This window comes from Paramisgurnus dabryanus, chromosome 7 (assembly GCF_030506205.2).
Source record: "Paramisgurnus dabryanus chromosome 7, PD_genome_1.1, whole genome shotgun sequence".
NCBI lineage: Eukaryota > Metazoa > Chordata > Actinopteri > Cypriniformes > Cobitidae > Paramisgurnus > Paramisgurnus dabryanus.
The window spans coordinates 33,340,083-33,355,545 of record NC_133343.1 but is presented as its reverse complement, the minus strand read 5'-3'; the positions used below and the strand labels follow the sequence as shown (position 1 = coordinate 33,355,545).

At 38.0% G+C, this 15,463-nt stretch overlaps 1 protein-coding gene across 10 annotated transcripts in view; it reads left to right on the top strand.

Moving 5' to 3' along the window:
• The window catches only part of ptprt (protein tyrosine phosphatase receptor type T), a 320,643-nt gene that overhangs the window by 217,897 nt on the left and 87,283 nt on the right, over nucleotides 1-15,463 (top strand). For 7 of the 10 annotated variants that reach the window (XM_065279613.1, XM_065279611.1, XM_065279614.1 and 4 more), the window contains exons 14-16: nucleotides 448-504; nucleotides 7,800-7,935; nucleotides 15,396-15,428. In XM_065279613.1, the coding sequence (XP_065135685.1) occupies nucleotides 448-504; nucleotides 7,800-7,935; nucleotides 15,396-15,428 (226 nt within the window). The remainder of the gene's footprint in view (nucleotides 1-447; nucleotides 505-7,799; nucleotides 7,936-15,395; nucleotides 15,429-15,463) is intronic. The other 3 variants (XM_065279615.1, XM_065279610.1, XM_065279609.1) reach the window with 2 other exon arrangements.

Here is a 15,463-nt window from a genome sequence, read left to right as displayed (position 1 = left end):
CACAGTGACCCGGCGCGATTCGATCTTAGTGAATTCCCCCCACATGTGTTTGCTAGGATATTCAAGCAGTAAGTTTTTCTTATTCCTTTCAGTTGGAGTCTCCGAATAAAATTCCAAAGTCACATCTATAAAGGCTCAATGAAATTACATTCCCATGAAACACATTTATTTATAACTTTTCTGTAACTCTCATATCTACCCTGTCATTTACAGTATACCGAATGATTCTGGAATCAGATTAATTGTCCCTTGCGTAGTAATCTCTCGACTCATGACCCACAATATCTGTTTTCTAAATGTATCCAACGAATATCAGTTTCCTTTCCAGCCAAATGTTTCTCACTCAGAGAATCGATGATCGAGTTGAAAGCATAATTCTTTAGACTATTTTTTTCTTTCCTTCTTTTCTCTCATGCATGCCGGCCTGGAACTTAAACCTTGTCTTAGTGGTAATAGGTAGGGGACAAAATACCACGCCCTACATTCTTGTAATTCCCAGTGAAGGTGAATATTTGACCATAGTCAAACTTTTCTTTCTTATCGGTTCCTTTCATTCACATATCCCGCTCTGTCGTTTGCTTCACTCCTTGTTTGTTTTCGTTTTGGCTTCTCTCCATTAACATCTTAATGCATTTTTTGCATGTCTAGTCCACTGATAACGTCTAGCTGGTTGTCATTGACCTCACTTAGACCCTGAGAATGTGCAGTGCCACCCACATGTCTCAATTGACCGTATGATTATTGATATTTCATGTTTCAAAAATAAAAAACCCTCTCTCACTTGTGGTTTTGCTCATGATCTTGTTCGGCTCGGAGAAACTGAATGCATTTCAACAATAGTTCATCATATTCTGAGAAATATTGCCAACCACCGGTCAAATAAATGTCTTTGAAAATGTTTCCACTGTAATAAGCGATTGTTCAATTAAACACACTACATTATAGGACGCGGCAATGTATAAAAAATGTACAGGTTTCTTTGTTATTTTGTTGGCAATGTAAATATAACCATCATTGTTAATATACAGTGTTTAATGCGCTGCATATTTAGTTCCAAACGCTTTATTTGCATAATTTTTGGATATGCATAAATGTATTTTTAGACCGAGAGCTTAATAAGTTTCTGAGCAAAATATGCAAATAAAAGAGATACATGTATGTTACCTTACCTACAGCTCCACCCCTTACATGTGCCAGTAACCGCTTCACCCGACATGACCCCAGTCATACACTATAACCCGACAACCTAAACTTTGTATGTGTGTATGCGTGTGTTCTGTATGTGTGTGCATATGGGTGATATATCTGTCTATCTATCTACATACATACATAAATAAATAAATACAAAGCCTAAATGAACACTCATCAGGTGCCATTGGCGAATATACATATGAAACGGTGTCAATCGTCATTCGGCCAGTGATGTTTTTTATGAATTTTAGACATGACGGTTATGACATCAACGTATTGCAAAAACGAGTCGAGAACAGTGCCTATTAATCTTTCTCACGATACTTCAACGTCACAATCTGATCCGCCCACACAGTGTCGCGGGAAATCGAACTTCACATAAAATATGATGCACACACATTACAATGCTCGGTGTTCAATGATGATGGATTACAAACAGCATAAATTTAAAATGAACGATACATTTTCACAGCAATTATTATCTTAGTTAATGTTAGTTGCTACAAATACAATTCTTCATGTTAGTTCAAGTTAGTTTATGGGCATCAACTAATGTTTGAAGTTGAAAATGTTTAGGTTAATGTTACTGTACTAAAATTAATAAATGATGTAGAAGTATTATTTACTGTCAGTTCAGGTTAACTAATTTAGTTAATGTTAACACATACAGGGTTCCCACACCTTAGTTAACTTCAAATTCAAGGACCTTTCAAGGACTTTCCAGGTCCAATACCCTCAAATTCAAGGACTGAATGTGGGGACACATTTCAAGTGAGAGCAAGGTTACATTGTGTTACCGTTAAAGATACATTGTTACAGTTCCCTTTCGAGGGAACTCGTGCTGCTTCACTGCGGTGACACTTTGGGGACGCCTCCAGGGGTAAGTGCGTCTGAATGTGTATATCAAGTTCAACCAATGGTGAGGCTAAACGACAAAGACAGGGTGACGCGGGAGCCATGTAGTATATCGCTATCTGAAATATAGCCAAAGACGGCGTTACAGGGACACAGGAAGTATGGCAAGGGAGACACAGCGTCTCGTTCCCTTCTCAGGGAACAACAGTTACATACGTAACCTGAGACATTTTCATATGTCAAACACAACTACGCAAAATGCATTTTGGTATGAATCAACATTCGCATACAGAAGATATAAGCATTTAAAGTGAACAGTTTAGCACGTGTGCTTAAAAAGTCTAGAATTTTTATGATATTATCCTACACTACACAGGGAATAATATGGATTTTTTTCCCCAGAAAACATCTTGCATAAAATAGATTCAAGCACTTTCAATGACCTGTATCTATGTATGTATATTTTCAAAAACTTTCCAGGGCCTTGAATTTTCCCCCCAGATTCACAAACTTTGAAGGATTTCAAGGACCTGTGGCATGTGTAGATGTAGTTTGAAAGCCAGTAAAAATATTATTTATTATAAGCCGTATTATTTTCTCAAGTTACCGGCCATTCTGTGGCATAAAGTTAGTTTTAGGCCATGCATACATACACAGATATATCTACACTCGCAATGCAGTATGGTCAGACCTGTGTCATCTCTGTGATCAAGTAAAATAATATTATTGCGCTGACTGAAATAACAAATAGCTTGCACTAAAATGGCTCTACAGGTTCTTGTTGGACATATTGTATGGTAGATAAGGTCTAGTCATCTCTTAGAAAGGTAGTGGACTGTTATAATGCTTAATGAACTGATTACAGAGATTACAGCTGTCGTCGTGTTACATTTTCATACATGGTTTGGCATGTGGTTATTTCAACTATAATACTATTTTCAGCAGTGAAAGTGAGTCTACAGTACAGTAGCCATGAAAGTTTTTAGACACATTTATCTTATTTATCCTTTTTGTTAAGTATAAGTGGAACATAGTAGAGAAAGGTCACGCTGTGATGTACAGTACCGATTTTCTACTGGTCACGTCTTTATGTGATACGCATTCACCAGACTTAAACTTTTGATATTGTGAAATATCGTAAGACCATATCTGACGCATTTGCATGCATTTGAATGGAAGTCATTGGAACGAAAAGTGCACTGTGGTCGTCCCTTTAATCTTAATCCAAGTCCATTAAAGATTATAATCCTGTTAGATTGCAGCTATAATCCTATCGACTGGCAAACAATATTGGTATCTGTCTCTTCCACAAATGCCAGCGCCAAGATTCGCCCTCATAAACCCCTGTGTAATCTCTCGGCCCACAGATTTGCTTTAAATAAAATCTGATACACACCCCCGAGAGTCTTGCAGAGTGACGCCAATTAAAACTCCCACTTATATATGATAGGGATTAAGTTTTAATAATACAGGCTTTATTAATAATTCTTTCTTGATACTTAATTTTGGCCCGCAAAATGGCTTGCATATTCATTTTTTTTTATTGAGCAGGAAAATGTGGCTCATGGGTGATGTATAACAGTGGTTTTTTATTTGGGGGGCGGATTATGTTTGCCTTTTCTTCGTTATTTTACATAACGTCCCACGGTTTATGAAAAAGGCAGATATCTTAAAGAGCACTGCCTTTTAGTTCCCAACATTTGCCAACTTGGTTTAGATGGGGGGTACTGAAGCAATTGAAGACACATAGCATACACAAAAAACAGTAATGGATTTAAAATACAAGTCTCTTTACTGTACTGTTTGTTGTCCCTCTATGCCCCTGTTGGGAAAGCGAAGACAAAAACTGATTTCGCAGTGTTATAAAGTTGGGAAAATGAGCCAATCATTCGGCAGGATATTGAAAATGTTGTTATGTTGGAAAGATAGTGTTGGACTTCGGAAATAAATTGAACAGCCAGTTTGTGTGTGTCGGTGTGTGTATGTGAATCATGAACTGTTGAACCCAATCAGATCCGTCCAATCTGAGGATATAGAGTTCAGTTACCAGATTGTTAGAACCAAAGAACAGCACATAGCCCGTCCACATATACCATCAACGTCTCAAACGTCCCCTTACTGACAGCTTAAGATTGAGCTAAAATGCCTTTGAGTGAAAAAAAATCACTGACGGGGAAACGAAAAGAGAGGAAATGTAAGAACAGATCGACTGGGTTTTCTTTCAAAGGTCAAAGAGAAGCAAGAGTTATGATCATTTTCAAAGTCTTCTCACAGAGAGATGTTCTGTATCATTTTGGGTTACTTGGGGTTGCAGAGACGTCCCTATAGCAAACATCAGTCAGTTGGTGGAAGTTCTCAGACTTTGTTGATGCTGATAACTGAATTACAAAGTTAACTTGTAATGTGCAGACTCATTTCCGTTATTTACTACCAAAAAAACACGAAACATTGTTTACACCTGGTATTAAAGGCGGGGTGCATGATTTTTAAGCAGTAAGCAAGCAGTAAGGGGCGTGTCTACTTACCGACATTGTTGCCTGGGTTACGTATGTGTGGGGCGGGTCTATCAAAAGAAGGTCCAGATTCTATTGGCGTAGGGGCGTGTTTGTTTAGGTGATTTCAAATGTCAACATCAACATTGGCTTTTAGAGATCGTGCACCCCACCTTTAAGATGCATTTTGGTTGATCGGATCACAATTGGATGATACTGAAACAATCCCACCAGGATTTCATTACTTTTTTTGGTGATTTTTGAAATCAAAATGACTGATTTTGTAGCGGTAATTTCTAGAAATGTGCAGGAAAAAAATCAATATGAAAATAGGACAAATAAGTATGAAGTCAACATACAAACAAACTTTAATGAGGAACTGTTTGTTTTTTGATAAACACTGACAGCTGTCACTTTAAAAACCTATACAGTAATTCCTGGATCCAATAACTACACATTCAAAAATAAATAGGTCTTTGTGTACCTATTTTTGCTGATGGACATTTTGACCTGTGTATGTAAGGGTTCAAGTGCAAAGCTTGAAAGAAGAAAGGACCTGCACACGCGTGCCAGAGTCCTGCATGTGGGCGGGTACCCCATTTAGTTTTACGGGTGGAATCATTTTAATGTGTCATTTGTGGTGCAGATGCGGGTCGGAAATCAATAGGCACAGGCGGACTGCGGGTCTAAAACCCAAGACCATTTCGGCTTTTTCCGTACAAGCTGATGCTTCCGTGTGCGTGATTTAAAAAAAAAACACTTTGAAAAAGAGATTCGAGCTGACTACCAAAACACACTTGTATCCAATCAGCAGTATGGGGCGTGTCTACTAACCGACATCATTGCCTGGGTGGCGTTTGTGTGGGGCGGGTCTATCAAAAGGCGGTCCAGATTTTAATGGGGTAGGGGAATGTTTGTTTAGGTGATTTCAAATGTCAACATTGACTTTCAGAGATCATGCACCCTGGCTTTAAAACGGTCCGTTGCTATTTTGTGTTCACGGTCTGTCTAAAGACTGATAAAAATTTCGAATTACAGAGCGTTTTGCATGTTCGAATAAAACAGGTTGGGTAGTTCACAAGACTAACTATGGCGTGCAATTGCTAGCCTATATAACGGGGTGCATGCTAGAAGTAGATGCGAGTTAGTAAAATAAAGCCAAAAATGTTCACAAAGTTGTTTACCCCGTATCATGACCATAGAATTTAAAGAAGATGGAAGTAGTGTCAGTGACGTCACCCATAGGTTTCTAAAGATCGTTTTTGAAACCAAAAGTAGACGGCGTCATTGCGCATCACTCGCGGATATCAGAAAATGGGTAAAGAAGCGGGACGTGGGTGAAGCTGAGGTGGCTGGTTGCTAAAACCTCGCCCCCCTAGCTCGACTGTAGTGACAGCAGTGGCTGTTCAACCGTCACTCAAGTGGTCACGCCCTTAATTATGCCGAACTTTAAGGCTTAATATCTTTTTTTTATTAATTAAAGATCAGCCTTTTAACACGGGGCTCTATGGGAATCCACTCACTTTTGGAGCCAGGCTCTAGTGGCCAGTCGATGAATTGCAGTTTAAATCACTTCCGTATTGGCTTCATCAGAGAGAGAGCAGTAGGTTGCCCCTCGGTCATGACACAGACTTGTATTTATTATTATGAAATATGTTTAAATTTTGCGATGAAATGAGAAATAATGCAGGATCGCACAAAAATGCAACATTTTGTTGATTTTGTGCTGCGTTCCTTATTTCTCTTACCCTGTCATTTCTCCTGCTCTCGTTTAAATGAAAGCAGATGGGACTTGCCCAAAGACGTCCCCCTCAGTAATCAGGACAGAAGTGGTCGAAAGTGGACAAAAGAGATGAATTAAAACACCAGGTGTAAACGTGAATGTCTCTCTCATCCACTTGTGCCAGGTGTAAACAGGTCTTTAGCGTGTTAATATGAGGTTAGGGGGGTGGAAAAAAATTTGCATTTAGCAGACGCTTTTGTCCAAATAACGAGGATAAGGCACTGGCCGGCGCCAGTTTTTGGAGGTCGTCCCTTACAAGAATCCCACCCCTGACAACAAAGTTTAATTTAGTCGATTGTGAGTTTTGTTCAAATATGTCATATTGGTGATATTTTTAATCTTCTAACGCTCACCGAGTACCTTGCGTTCTGGTGGAAAAGTAAAAATAAATAAATCGTTACATGCCACCCACTTGTAAACAGAGATTGATGTGTTAATGCGTTACTGATTGTCAATGGTTTGTCATTGGCAGAAGCACAAGTTGAAAGAGAATGAAATATAAATGCAACACAATTGTTAAATCATTGGAGGAGGCGACTGCACGTTTTCCTGAGATTTGTGCATCTGTATGTACTTTATGGATCCATTTATATCTGTCTCTTTAGTGCCATGCAGCCTTTCATTTTCTTTGTAATATCAGGATTTATGTAGATTATTATGCAGCGGAATGTGTTTCACTTTAGTTTGGCTTTTAAAAATTGATATAAAAAAGTCAACCTGATGATCACAATCTTCAGCTGTGAATTATGGCATCAGCGGCGCCAGCTGAAATAATGGCAATTTCACAGTAGAATTACACGCCTGATGAGGGCAGATGAGCTCTTTGGTGCTGAGATGCGCTATCTAAAAGTCACGCACGGTTGTACGGATTTCACACAAACACCATTATAATAACAATAGACTATCAGTATCTCCTGCGAGTTACGCATGCATGCAGCACTCGTGCATACACACGCTTTCACAAATGCCCTGCATGGTTTTCAAACATCATCCTTTATCAAATCCTTGTTTGGCTAGTCATATTTGTTTTCATATTTTGCCTGCGTCTTTTCGTTTGCTTGCATCCTCACGAGAGCACCTTCTAACCCGAAATCCATAGGCCCAAAGTGTTTCATTTCACCATAGTGATCCGATATTTGAAAGCTCCTTTAGGTCTTTTTGTCTGTCTGTCTGTTGCCTGTTAATTAATATCATTCAGTAAATGATTCCCCTTTGCCATAGACTCACACATAGTAATTATCAATGTCACTTGTGCATTTGTTTTGTCTGTACTTTAATGCATTTAATTGCTTTGAATTTTAATTGTGTGCTTGTGTGTGTGTGTGTGTTTGGATGAGACTTTAAAGTGGGGAGTGATGTGTGATGTTATTGCTTGTTGCCGTTTCTATTTGTCCTGTCAGCGTAGAGCGCATCTCGGCAGCTCTCGTCTTAGTTAAAAGCTCCTCTCTCTTGTTTGTGATGTACTTGTTGCTTTAAAGGTGCATCTACCCAGAATTCCAATGACACAGAGCCGGAAAAGCAGGTGGATAGCACGGTGAAGATGGCGGGGGTTGTTGCGGGAATTCTCATGTTCGTCATCATTCTCCTGGGTGTCCTTCTCACCTTTAAACGCAGGTATGGGTCTCTTTATCACACGCACACAAAATTCTAGCTAAATATTACTCAATTTAAATATTAAGAAATGTATGTATAGTACAGTATAGACAAGATTAGGGCTGCATGGTATTGAAAAAAAAGCGATAAACAATCACTTGTTTAATGTGACCATGGACCACAAAACCAGACATAAGGGTAATTTTCATCTAAAATTTAAATAAATAAGCTTTCCATTGATTTATGGCTCGTTAGGATAGGACAAGCTGTTGGCCGAATTTGAATATCTGGAATCTGTGGGTGCTAAAAATCTAAATATTGAGAAAATCGCCTTTAAAAGTTTTCCAAATGAAGTCCCTGCATTCACAAAAATAAAGTTTTGATTTATTTAAAGTAGGAAATGCACTACATTTCTTCATGAAACATAATTTTTACTTAAATATTACTTCACTTCCCGATTATTTACTCACCACCATGTCATCCAAGATGTTAATGTCTTTCTTTCTTCAGTCAAAAAGAAATGAAGGAAAACTTTCCAGGATTTTTATCTACAAAGTGGACTATTTAGTGGATTTGCACTTTTAATGCAGCTTCAAAAGGCTCTATACAATCCCAACCGAGGCAGAAGGGTCTTATCTAGTGAAATCCTTGTCATTTTCGCAAAAAAAAAAAAACAGAAATAATGCACTAAACCACAACTAAATATATATTTTACTCAGTTACGGATATGATTTAAAATGTAACGAAGTACAATACTTTGAGTAAAAGCAAAAGTACAGATTTAAAAAATTACTCAAAAAAGTAAAATTACAAAAAAAAAAAAACTACTCAATTACAGTAACGTGAGTAAATGTAATTCGTTACTTTCCACCTCTGCACTAGCCGTGTGATGCACCATCAGCGCGGCCTTACGTATTACGCAATCACGACGAAAGGCTGCACGTTATATATGTGAAAAACACTTGGGGATCTTTTAAACAATAAACAGACACAAAGACATTAATTCGTGTCATTCCACATACAACAGCATTGAAATGGTCCTCTTTCTCCACACTTGTAAACACTGGAGCAGTAGTTTCGCATACATCATGCTTGACCTTTTGGCGTGATTACGTAATACGTAAGGTCACGCTGGTGCATCGGCTAGTGCAAGGCAAAAAGCTGTGGTTTAAAAGTACTTTTTTGCGAAAATGACGATTGTTTTGCTAGTTAAGACCGTTTGGGATCGTTTAGAGCCCTTTGAAGCCGCATAAAAAATTACATCTTGGATGACAAGGGGGTGAGTAAATTATCGAGATTTTTAATGAAAGTGGAGTAATCCTTTAAAGGGACACTGTACTTTTTTTGAAAATATTCTCATTTTCCAGCTCCTCTAGAGTTAAACATCTAAGTTTTACCGTTTTGGAATTCATCCAGCTGATCTCCAGCAATAATATTACGCAGCAGCCAAAAATATTCTCTTTAGTATATTTCAATAGCAGGGGACTACGTTCAGGCGCTGCGTAATATCATTGTAATATCATAATCTCAATATTATAGGAAAAATATTGAAACTCTGGTCATTTTTGAGTGCGATGCTAAATGGTCTAATCAGATTCAATGGATTATGTTAAGCTATGCTAAAAGTGGTACCGCCAGACCCAGAGATCGGCTGAATGGATTCCAAAACGGTAAAAATCAAATGTTTAACTGGAAAATGAGCCTATTTAAAAAATGTATATGTGGAATGTCCCTTTAATATTCTAATGATTCTTGGTATTAAAGCAAAATTTATTATTTTAACCCATTTTGGCTATTGCTACAAATATACATGTGCGACTTAAGACTGGTTTGGTGGTCCAGGCTCACACATAATCTGATATACAATACGATAAAAATCTAATGAAATTACAATACAATTATGCACATTTGCTATATTGCCTATTTATCTTGCAGCCCTACACATGACATATTTTTTATTCACTGAAAAAAATATTCATTCAATATTTTTTTTTTAAAGGTAAGTGGTTGCAATCAATTGATTTAAGCTACATTTAAACAAAATAATTTGAAAAAATCAAATAAAATAAAAAACTTTTGTTTAAATGTAGCTTAAATAAATTGATTGCAACCACTTACCTTAAAAAAAATGAGTAAATTGAATGAATAATTTTTTCAGTGTTGAATATATTTTTATTTTATTGAAAGGTAAATTATTTCGTAATGGTTTGAGGGTGTTAGCATTGCTATTGACATACTCTGCTTTTGTATTTCTTGGTGAAACATGCACACTGGCTTTTGTTCATTACATCACTTTCTGTCAACTTAATCGCCCCCTCCCCTCTTAATACATCTCTTTCTTCCTCCTTTTTTTCTTTATTGAGTCAACAGCACACCCTTCATGCCATCCTTTCTTACAAAATCTCACCTCTGGCCATAATATCTCCCCACACAATCTGTGCCACCATTTACAACATAGTTTTTGTTTTTTTATTGCAGTGTCTGTATATGGCTGTCCAACAGGTTGGGTTTATAGTTAATTCCCCAGATTTGGTTGTAACTAGAGGTTGCGCTAGACTTATTTCGACAGACGGGGTAGTAAAAACCCACTCATAATTAATTATCACCCCCCATTTTATTCTTCATATTTTAATGAAAGTAATACATTTAATAGCTTTTGTTTTCAAGTTTAACATTTTCATTTTCAATCATGAACTTACAAGATGAGGATATAAGTTAGAATTACTTATTAAGAGAACAGAAGAACAATGCATCACTTTACATGTTCAACAACACATGAAGCAGTTTTTTATCACAAAGACGGAAAATATTTGGTTAATGCGAACTCTTGGTGTAACTGTACCAAGGTACCAAAACAATTTGGATCGTGTTAATTCAAACAGTAGTAAATAATCTCACATTTGCAGTGAATCAAGCTTTGACTAACTGTTACTGTATTGTTTTGAGTATAATTAGCATTGTTAATGTTTTACTCCAGTGGTTAAGTTAACAGGGTTTTTTTGGTTCTTAAGCTCACGATTCCTCACGGAGGCAAGGTGATAACCCAGACGTTAGTTAAAGTACAAGGTGCACTGACCATGAGAGAAAGGCCTGGAAATACAATAGCGGTTAAATCAATAAGCTCTAATTACTATGAATTGTAAAGGAGAGCTTGACAGCGCCATTGTTAATGCGTTACTGTCTTGAACAGCATGAATTGAAACTTAATGATAGATCTCGCTATTAAAGGAACAGGAATCAAAAGGTTAGCTATGAATAGCCGTGGTGGGTGTTTATCTTTCACAGTCTGTGGCACCGGGGCACGTCTGGTTTTTATAAGACAGAAACTTGAAGCAGGCTCAGCTCTGATACTGAAATAATAGCTTGTGCTTTTTTCACCTTCATTTTTCTCTTGCATTGTGTGTGGGAATCATAGGGCGAGTACACACTGCAGCTAAACTCGGTTGTCACTCGGTTGTACCCCTTAATGGCTTAAAGGCCAATAAAAAAGGCCAAGGCTCAGCCAAAAATGAAAATGACCTCTGGGTTACATATGCCGATCTTTTTTCATACGAACCCTTATTCAAATATTTTTATATACACCACTCGAATGTGGAGGGCAGAGTCACAAAGCAGGGAGCAAAACTCAATTTAAATTCTTTGTATGTGACTTAAACTTAAAAAAAACAACCCTCCGCATTCATCATTCGTCACTACGAAGTGCGTACAATACGCTGATACTCTCTCCTGAATGCAGAGGAGTCTAAGATGGTGGCGTTACTGGAAGCTTGTGAAGGGCTCATTATAGTTTTGCATAGGTCCTATGTAGGGTTCACACCAGACGCGGTAGAGGCGGCAAGCACGCGCGATTTACATGTTAAGTCAATGCAAGACGCAATTAGGCATCCTGCGGTGTGAAACGCGCGGAAGACGCAGTGTGGATTGCCGCGGAAAACGCGCAAGTTGAAAAATCTGAACTTCGGCGGATTTTCGCCGCGTTAACCAATCAGGACCTTGCTGTAGTAGTGAAGTAACAGGAAGCGAGCGGAGTCTCACGGAGTCGCAGAAGCTCCTCCCATGTGAATGTCTCAAATGACTAGAATTTCACGTGCGAATGAAGCGAGTAAACTCAAATGTTCAAGTGTCCAACTACTATGCGCGAATAGCGAGTTTTTGCCGCCTCTACCGCGTGTGGTGTGAACGCAGCACTATGGCGTAGCTTCGCCGCCGGATACTTCTTTGTCATCATCTGCGTCGACATGCAAGTACACATGCAGACCCCTAGTAGGCAGGATCCACACATGTATCCACGGTAGCAGTGCAACAGCCTTAAATTACTCCTCAACTTGGCCCATCTTTGTTCTTACCATCCCAAGTGGAAATTTTTGACCTGACGGGAGGGGATTTAGCGGACCAATTACAAGGCTTGAGGTCCGTGTAAAACGAACCCATTGTTACAATTTTGGCGAGGTACATGTCAGGCTATGCAGAGCTACGCAATTTTAAATGTGAACATTTATCTAACAAAATCGCATCGATTACCCCCAAAAGGCCTTTATTTATCCCCTGGAGCCGTGTGGATTAATTTTGCGAATGATGGATGCACATTCATTGGGCTTGAAGCAGACAGATCCCAATACTTTATAAAGGTCATACTTTATAAAGGTTGGACAAGCTAGGACATTTTCAAAAATATCTGAATATGTGTTGGTATAAAAAAAGGATGGACATATGTAACTGGGATGGCTCGAGGGTGAGTAATTTTTTTGTCAAACTATCGCTTTAATCCTGTTCTGTACAAACACGGTTCAGTAATTTTCGAGACTGACAACTACATTCTACAACGAATTAACTCCTGCAAAAAAATGTAGTGACAATCGCATTTACAGAAACTCTGCATAGTGTGTACAGAACCGAACTAGGGTGCGTTTCCCAAAAGCATTGTTAGCTAACTATGGTCGTTGTTACCATTGAACTCTATTGGTAACGACGGAACTTGCGACCATAGTTGCTTTCGGGAAACGCACCCCTGAACAACTAGTTGTTGAATTATTTAAACGTGCATCATGGACATGACAGGTCTCTCTTATGGAAAAAAAATGCTTAGAAGAGGAAAAAGTCTGCAGTATGTGTGGTGCAGAAAATCACAGCGGTACGAGAGCTTACGTACGTATGTATATTGCCAGATCTTGCACATAAAAAACAACATACAAATGCTTTACCTCAAAGACCAAAATATTGGCACGTTCCACTTTAACATGGATACAAGTTGCGATGATTGTAGTTTTTCATCCTAGTTACTGTACAACACTTCAAATCTTTTAACTTTCTTTGATCATTCATATTTTACTTGTTAAGTCAGACGATGAAGTCTCATGAATGTCAGCGTTTTACCTTTACGTCGCCATTAATTATTTGTATGGCTGAAAATGCTTGGAGGCTCTTACGCTATGCTTTTTCACCTGTTAGTGCTTGTGTAAAACATATATTTTTAAAGGAAAGAAAGATGGACTTAATAATACAAGGATGAATTGAGTGGACAGGCTGACTCTAATGGCAAATTGATGTTTTACTTCTTAGTAATAAAAAGTCCCCTCAGGCATCTTTGACCAAGCCTGGGATAGATTCAGATTAATAATGTATGTCTCATATATTTCTTAAAAGTTGGAATTGTGGCGTTTAGCACTCTTCGTCTTCCACAGGACATTTGATTGTGTTGCTGTTTTATATGGACACCTTGACATACAGCATACAACATTGATGAATTCAAATGTGCTCTTTTCCATTCATGTTATGTACAAAAGGGCATATTTACATTCAAACCTAAAGTATACTTCATTTTTAACGTGTATGTGAGCGTACGCGCACGGTCAAACGCACAACCTTGCAAAGCATAGTTTATTTGACTCGTACGCATGCATAGATGTTTGATGCCTGCGCATTGCGAAAAAATGCAGTGCCTCTACTGGCCAACATACTCCTGTAATATTTTGATGACTAAATTTGCGTTCATACTACTTTTTTAGCATTGCGTACGTGTAAAAATACTTCAGCCTTAAATCTCAGGAGTCACATAGACTGTTTTATCAGATGCACACGTGTTGTCATTAAAGTAAAAAAAAAAATAGTTAATTAATTTAATAAAGTAAGTTTGACTACTTTTTGGAGAAATATAAGTATGGATTACTTATATTTGTCTCTGTGCACATTAGGCTGGAATCGTAGTATTTTAATATTTAATTTCAAATGACAGTAATTTGTAATATATAATGTATTACACTTTGGAAGTAACTTGCCCAACACTGATCCTGGAGCCGTTTGGATTTAATTTGTGAAGGATGGATGCACTTTTTTTGGACTTGAAGGTCGTGGACTATGGGTGGACCCCGTAACATTACATTTAATCAACTGAAAGATCTAAAACATTTTATAAAATATCCAAAAATGTGTTTGTCTGAAAAACGATGGACATATGCAACTCGGACAGCTTGGGGGTGAGTAAATCATGGGTTTAATATCATTTTTGGCCGAACTATCCCTTTAAAGGTGCAGAGTGTAACTTTTTGAATGATCTCTTGACAGAAATGCAATATAATATACAAAACTATATTATCAGTGGTGTATAAAGACCTTTCATAATGAACCGTTATGTTTTTATTTTCCTTAAAGTGAGATGTTTTTATCTGCATACACCGCGGGTCCCCTTACATGGAAGTCGCCATTTTGTGCCGCCAGGTTTCTACAACAGCTTTAGCGGACAAACAAATTGTCTCCGACTATGACATGTTTGTCCTGTGGCGGCTACCGTAGCTTCTCTATGCATTTCGGTGAATGGTGGACTGAGCGTTGGTTGCAATTCGCAACCTCACCACTAGATGCTGCTAAAATTTACACACTGCACCTTTAAACGTACAAGATAATAATGGAAAAATTCTTGTCATAATCTTTGAGAAAAAGATATCTTATTTATTTTAAATTCGGACAGAAATAGGATATGAGCATGTTGGCAGTTTTCCTCAGATTCACTCCATTACAGTCTATCTATAAATGTGCACACTTTAAAACTCGCCTCACATGGTAATGTTCGATTCATTTTGAAACTGGCGAATCTATTCGCTTGACACGTTTCGATAGGAATGTTTTAACCCATATCTTACGTTATGAGCTGATTTATTTACCTTCGTTTTACAGTGCAAGTTCATAAAGCATTACACAGAATGTGATTTACTGAAGCGTTTCTCTGACACACATCGGGACATCGTAACATTTCCATCACAACATTCACCTGCTCATTCAAGCTTCTCCATTTCAGCTTCAGTATAAATGAGTTCAAATGAGTTGCATGCAGCGCAGTATATATTTACTGACTGTTTGGCCAACCACAGGAAAGATAATACAATATTTTATAAACTGATGGTCTGAAGGTGATAGTGTATGTGTGTGTAATAACCTGTAGACTCACACCTTGTCTTTATTCCTCTCCTCTGCGCTGCGTCTGCTAGAGAAATCCACACCTGGAGAACTCTAAGTGTGGGGTATTGTATGTTTAATTCTAGCCACAGTTCGCATC